The sequence below is a fragment of the Apaloderma vittatum genome, unplaced genomic scaffold (assembly GCF_000703405.1).
Source record: "Apaloderma vittatum isolate BGI_N311 unplaced genomic scaffold, ASM70340v1 scaffold43422, whole genome shotgun sequence".
In the NCBI taxonomy this organism is placed as follows: Eukaryota; Metazoa; Chordata; class Aves; order Trogoniformes; family Trogonidae; genus Apaloderma; species Apaloderma vittatum.
Genome location: NW_009704900.1, coordinates 5,743 through 13,251, shown reverse-complemented (window position 1 = coordinate 13,251; position 7,509 = coordinate 5,743). Strand labels below are relative to the sequence as shown.

Genomic DNA, 7,509 nt, shown 5'->3' with positions numbered 1-7,509 from the left:
AGAGACCTTGAAGAAGATCCAGGGAAAAATAGGCTTCAGTTGTTCCTTGAACCTTGAAACTGCGTGTTTGTTTTAGTTAACCTTAACACAGGTATTAAGACTTATTAACTCTTGATAATGCATTTCATGACCAGCTGAAATCAGGGCAAAACATGTGCAGCAGCCTTTCATAAAACTATATAGGTCTTGTTGTTTAAATGATAATTATTCCCTGCCGTTCACATGCTGGAGCTATACATGAGAGAGAGCGAATGTGGTCAAGCGACTTCAGTTGTTTTGGGCTGTGGGGTGAGTTCATGGCTGCTGCAGGTATGTTATACATAATCTCCAGGTAGCCTGTATGTACCGATTTCAAATACTGACTTTTTTGAGCTACGCTGGTAAAGACAGATGATATTGAATAAGCCAGATTAACATTAATCATCTTTCTTGTCCATCCACTGGCATTTTACTGTTCCTGGCAAAGTAGTATTAGTATCTTCATTTTTCCCGTCTTAGGACAGTTCTTGGACATTAAGTATTTTTTTTTCTTTCTTTCTTTAATCTTACGACTAATCAGATGCATAAAAATGGTCAGCAACACGAGTTTTCTAATGCAAACCGTTCTTATTAAATATCTAGACTTCAAAAATTTAACCCGTCGGGAAAGCATGTAAAAGTTCAGATCTACTTGTCAAATTGTGTGATTGTGTTTGGAAACTTGTCTGGAGTATCTGCTGTTTGTGTTTTGGTGGTTTTGTTGTTGTTGTTGTTGTGTTGTTTTGTTTTTCATCAGCAGTAATGGTGCACATCAGTGTTAAATGTAAGACTAAAATCAAGCATACAGACAGAATCACAAAATCTTTCGGCTGGAAGTTACCTCTTGAGATGATCAGATAGGCCTGAATGAGGTTTTGGAGTTGAGGTGTACTAAGATTGTACTAAGGCCATGTCAGCTCTCTGGCTTACTGATAAAATTTCTTTACTCTCCTATTGTGAATTAATGACTTTTTTTCTGTTACAGATTGACTATACAGGAACAGAGCCTTCTAGTCCTTGCAACAAATGTTTAAATGTGTCCTGGGACAGCCCAACACCTTGTACTTGCACCATCAATTTCACACTGGAACATTCATTTGAGGTATGCTACCTTGTATGCAAAGTGAAATTGGAGCAGTTTACACGGTTTATTTTGTATTCAATAGGAAACCTGTATCACTTAAGTCTTGGTTGTGTGGTTTGGGTTTATTTTTTCCTATTTTAAAGGTTTATTTCTAGATTTCCTACGAACTTAATCGGATTTTTTTTTTTTTGTGTATTTTAAGTGGCAGGGATGAGATGGTTTTTAATGCCTCTGTTTATCTGGAAATGTACAATATTAAATGGAATGGTCATGTTTTACACATTTGGAGTTACTGTGTGTGTCACAGCTGATGAGTAGATCAGCTATTTCTACATATTATATAAACCAGCAAGAATTGGAAATACCAGATAAGTGCTTTCTGACAAATCAGAGGCAAATAACGAGGCTTATGTGCTTCACATCCAACAGGGCAGGTGTTGGGATCAGTAAATGTCATCCTGATAGTTTATGGCACATTTAAGCTGTTTGACTTCAGGATGACAGCTTATTTTAGCGTAGTACTCTTAGATACTCAGTGTGAGGAAAGGGTTGAGGCTTCTACTTTATAAATGTTGCTGTAATCACAGAGTTTTAAGAGGTTAAAATCTAAGCTTTGTGTGATCTTGCCTATTGTAGAGCAATGTGTTCATGTATTACGGACTTTCCAACTTCTATCAAAACCATCGGCGTTACGTGAAATCTCGAGATGACAGCCAGCTGAATGGAGATAACAGTTCACTGCTTGTAGGTATTCATGCTGAGATATGAATAAGCAACTAACATCTGACTGTTGCCACATAGCAGAGTATTTAGCTTAATAATAATAAGGAGATGCTAGAATTTTTGCATAACAGAAGACAGCTATAAGGAATTAATACTTTGTTTACAGAAAATAACTCTGTAAAATAGTGTAAAATTTCATTAAGTGGGCAGCAGTGCAGTACTTCAGTCGCTTCTAAAATTTGAATACTTTTAATCTGTCTTCTTATCTTCAGTCAATGCTATCTGTAGCCGTTCTGTCTGAAGTTTTCGTTTTCAGTATAAAATAATATTTTATTACCTAGCACTTGATTTGGATATTGCTGCTAAATGTATCTTTTGTAGACTCTGGTTCAATACTGAACATCAGTGATACTGGAAAATACCAGTACTGTGTATTTATTCTGTTCAAGATGCTGTGTTTAGGGCCAGACCTCTGCTTTTCCTAATTTTATGAGGAGTGGAAATACAGTTGGATTCTTGTTCCAGCAAGAATGATTCTCCCTTTTTACCTGTAAAGTTTGAAAAGGGGAGAGTTTCAGGAGGCTACATTTGATGACTGACATGGAGTTTGGGAGGGAGTGCTTTTTATGCTTGCAGTTTTTCCATGTCGTTGGAGTCCCTGCAGTCTTTTGCATTTTATGTTACGCTTCTGTTCTATAACACTGGTGCATACTTAAAAACACTTGTAATGAAACAATACTTGAATACTTCATGTTGGAAAACTGTTTCTATTAAAAGACAGAAGAAAAAAGTTCTAATAGCTTCCAGGAAAAGCTTTATTTTTAGTGTGACTGTGACGGGATTTTGACTTTATTTATGTTTTATTTAGATTTAGTTGCTGCTTGTGTAAGAAAAATCAGTCATGCTAACTAGTATTAAATGCTGAAGTATTTGTAAATAACCTGACTTATGAAAAGATTATTTAGTTGTACTTTCAAGATGTGCGGGTTATTGAGGTACCCTAGTAAAAAACGATTGGTTGGATAAACTAGCACAGACTCATCTGCTTTTTTTCTTTCTAACTATCAGAATCCAAGTAAGGAATGCGAGCCTTACCGCACAAATGAGGACAAACCCATTGCTCCTTGTGGAGCTATTGCCAACAGTATGTTTAATGGTACGGTAACTCTTTTAAGTTATCGCTTAGATGTTTTTGTGATGTCGTTGTGCTGTAGATTATTCTGAGTAAAGACATCATGGGCTTTTCTGTTTTGACTTAACTAATTTTCATTGTTCAGAATAAAATAAACATTACCACTGTTGCTTTTTGAAAATTGCAAGGAGAATTGGTGTAATCTGAGAGCATGCAAAGGATAGAAATACTTGTTGCAAGATGCTTTTACTGCTGTGGAGTAGAAACATAGCTGCGTATTATCCATATATGATATCTATCTAATATATATTGCTTCTTACAGAACGGCTTGTGTTTGTAGCAGGCAGGTAATAAATGCCTTGCTGAGGGTTGTTTTGTTTCTCCTGGAGGTAATTGTTGCACTACCAATCAGGATCATCTCTCTAATGAAAGTTTCTTCAGATGGTTTTCTAATTTTATTTTCTCCTTAGATACATTGGAATTATACCGCATTGATAATGACACAAGGATTCCTATTACTTTGATTAAAAAAGGCATTGCATGGTGGACAGATAAAAATGTAAAGTTCAGGAATCCTACAGGAGATGGAAATAACCTAACAGCACTTTTCCAAGGTAAAAAAATCCACAAAAAACAAAGCAAAATTTTAAGAATAACAAAACACTTTAAATATATTTTGATTCCATTGAGTTTTACCTCACTGACAACATTTTACGGAACACGCTAATTAAAAATACTGTGGTTCTCTCAAGAAGTCTAAGCAAAGGATTACTCTCCTATCTAGAAGGGTTATCTTTATACTTTTTACTTATACTTCACATATAAGTGATGGGGTTTACCTTTACTGTATTAACTTTTATTTTTGTTAATTTCTGTTACTTTTTTTCACCTTGAATACTGAGAAAAGCCTAATACGTGCATTGTTGTTGTGGTTTAATCCCATCTGGCAGCTAAGCACAGCTCCTCACTAACTGTGCTCTTGCCCAGTGGGATGAGGGGAAGAATCAGAAGAGTAAAAATGAGAAAACTCATGGGTTGAGATGAAGATTAATAAATTAAAAAAAAATTGTCAAAAAACCCACCCCAAAACAATGGAGAGGAAAACAAAACCCAAGAAAAAACAATGATGCACAAGGAAACAAGTGCTCACCCAAGTCCCTGAGCGATTGCAGCCCCTGCCTACCTCTACCCGTAGTTTTATTGCTGAACATGATATCGATATTGCGAGGTGCGGAATATCCCTTTGGCCAGTTGGAGTCAGCTCTCCTGGCTCTGTCCCCTCCCAGCCTCCTTGCTGGCAGGACATCGTGAGAACATGAAAAGTCCTTGAGGCTGTGTTAGCCCTTTCAACAATAAATAAAACATCAGTGTGTCATCAAGGCTGTTTTCATCACAAATCCAAAACACAGCAGGATATAAGCTACTAAGAAGAAATTTAACTCTAACCAAGACAAAACAAGTACAACTGCTATAATGCTTGGATTTACCTTCTAAGGGAATGGGTTATTTAATCAAACTCTTTCAACTGATTTTTCATTTAAATGTTTCTACTGCTAGACTGTGCAAAGTTTTTTTTAAAAAAAACAACCAGACCCGGATTCTTATTTAGGGTTTAGAAGTGACTGGTGCTCTCTCATTTGTCAGGTTAAAAACAGTTTGGTAAATCAAAGTTTTCTTTGGCTACTAATGGCTGAAAATCATCTTCCTCAGGGCTCTGAGGTGTGTGTGCTTATGCAAGGTATATAGTAATTTCAGATTTAACCCGATATGGGTTTCTTACTTGCTTGCAGCCAAATTACATGTTACCAATGTGATGCTACCCTTAGAAAAGCAGATAAAATTCTGCACTCTACTAGTGTAAGGTAATTCTGCTAAAATTAGCAAAAGCATTAGTAGGGCATCATCTCAAATGTGGTACGTAATTTTATTTGCTCATGGTCCAGGAAGTGGTTGTCAAACTCCACCAAAGGAGCAGAGGAGCTATCATCATAATGGGGAACTATCTCACTAAGTAATGTTTTGAGACAAGATTTCCTAGCTTGTCTAAGTGTGTAGGGGAGGCAGATTTGTTTAAACAAATGGACAGTGCTGTCATGAGAATAAATGGATATCGACTGCTGTTTTAAGCTGCAAAACAAAGAGTTCCTAAACAGCCCAGTGTAATAGCAGTGAGCCAGTCTGTCTGTCTATACTGTTCAGAAGTTAATATGTTGAGATTTTTTTTTCAATATTGGAATGAATTTTTATGAGCTGGTGTGTTGCTTAGTCCTGTATTTGATATGCTTTAATATTTTTGATTAATCCTAGGCACAACAAAACCTGTGAACTGGCGCAAGCCAGTGTATATGCTGGACTCGGAGGCTGACAACAATGGCTTTATCAATGAAGACTTCATAGTGTGGATGCGTACTGCTGCCCTGCCAACATTTCGCAAGCTGTATCGTCTCATTGAAAGGAAGGATAACTTGGCTCCTACCTTACAGGCCGGAAAATATTCTTTGGATATTGCATACAGTATCCTTTGAAAAACCTCTGAAAGCACCTGAGGTCCTCGTCAAAATTACAGGGGTGTATATTTGTGCAAGTTCAAACTGAACTAGCCTTCTTACTTCCCATCTCTTAAAAAAAAGATGGTATTGAGCTATGGTTGAAAAATGGTAGTGAGAATTGGGTAGAATATTACCATCTTTCACTTCTGCATGAGTTTTAATAGAATTAGTAGCTTCGTAGTGAGCGGGGAATCAGATTGAGTGCTGTAAAGGAACTGAGAGAAGCAGAGGAAAATGGAAAGGAGTATTTAGTAGCCCAGAAATGTGGTAGCCTAGAAATTAATTTCAAGGTGTGATGACAGTATGTAATCAAAGGCAGACTGCCTTTGGGGGTCAGAAAAATGACAGAGCTGTGCATCCGGTAGAGGTTTGTCATTCTCTTTTGGACTAACTAAAGACAGTAGAAGTGCAGGAGACTAGAAGAGGAGAGTTACCATAGTTACCAAATTCTTAAAATTTGAAAGCATTTAATGATAATTTTAAAATAACTGCTGCAGTATTTTCTTTTGCAGCAAAACTGTGGGGAGTGCATTAAAAAATGAGTGAACATAAAGAAAAATGTTGTGCTAAAATATATTCAAGAATTAAAATTTAATTTCCCTCATCTTATTAAAGCCACTTCCCCAAAATTGTGCATTTACTCTTCCCTTAAGAAGGGGTTAACATCTCCTAATGTGGCATTTTTCTTGGAGTATCTGGCAGTGCCCAGATTAGTCTTGGCCTGAAAGAACAGGTAAATGTTTCATATTTTCATTCCCAGTATTCAAAGGCAGCAGTTTGTATTTGGAATCTGAGTGAAATGACCCAAAATTTTAATGTGTCTGACCACGTAAAGCTAGATTTGGAAATGTGCTTCCTGTTTTCCTAAATATTTTTTTCAGATTATCCAGTACACAGTTTTGATGGACGAAAAAGAATGATCCTAAGCACCATTTCATGGATGGGAGGCAAAAATCCCTTTCTGGGAATCGCTTACATCACTGTTGGGTCCATATGCTTCTTCTTAGGAGTTGTGTTGCTGATCATCCATCACAAATACGGAAATCGAAACACTAGTGCAGACATTCCCAATTAATCTTGCATTCTGAAAGCAAATGTGTACTGCATGTGCATCAAGGCCAGTCCAGAATGGACCCGGTTTTTGAAAGATAAATCTCTGCTTATGTCACTTCTGAGACTGGGAACGTAATTTTTACCTAAAGCTCGCCTTTCCCATACTGTGGATTAATTCTTGAAAATGACGGGTACACAATTAGCTATATTGATTGTATCTCTGCCTGTGTCAGAACTTATTTTTTTTTCTGATATTTGCCTCTAACTGGGCAGGCCACATGATGGATATAGCTCCTGTTCCCTTGATGCATCTGCTGCTTGTTCATGTGTTGTCTAATGTTGGTATGATTCAGTACATATAGATTTTTGTGGAGAAAGACTGTTATACTGTAAATTGTTAACTTTCCAGAATTTGGATGTCAGTGCTGTTGAAAGGAAAAGTCAAATGTTTTTGGTTGTTTTTTTTTTTAAATTTACTGTCTTGTGTGCATGGGCTCTTACATTTCTTGCTGAGATTTTAATATATTTATATAAGTTGTTAAATATTTATCCCATGTCCAACCCACCTCCTGTTATGTTAAATCCTTCAAGTGCTGTGTAAATTTCAGCACTTCGGATTCTTTGTATATTTACAGTGTATGTACCTGGCCAGTAAACTAGCATCCTGTGAAGATACCAGAAAACCCATTTGTTAACTGTCTGCCAGAGTTCCTTTTAAAGATTGTTCTAAACTGGGAAATGTTTGTTGCAGGTAGAATTTGAAATTATTTTTTTTTTCTAATTTTCTTTGCTTTAAGTCATAGCGAGTTTACCTATTGTGCTTGCTGGTTTTGGTTTTTATGAGCAGCTCTCAAGTGTTAAGGAGAACCTAAAGTGTTTTTTCTGTTCACTCCTCTTACTCGAGGAGTTTCCTGGTTTTCTTGAGACATGTATTCTGAGCAGGTTTTGTT

General features: G+C 36.7%; 1 protein-coding gene across 1 annotated transcript; it reads left to right on the top strand.

Annotated features, from left to right (window-relative positions):
* The first annotated feature begins 222 nt into the window (after positions 1–222).
* LOC104270746 (cell cycle control protein 50A-like) lies at positions 223–7,161 on the top strand. Its single transcript, XM_009865189.1, has 7 exons — positions 223–309; positions 1,004–1,120; positions 1,739–1,846; positions 2,894–2,981; positions 3,428–3,571; positions 5,265–5,471; positions 6,388–7,161. The coding sequence occupies exons 1-7, from the start codon at positions 223–225 to the stop codon at positions 6,579–6,581; spliced, it is 945 nt and encodes a 314-aa protein (XP_009863491.1). The 3' UTR covers positions 6,582–7,161.
* The last annotated feature ends 348 nt before the right edge of the window (positions 7,162–7,509 follow it).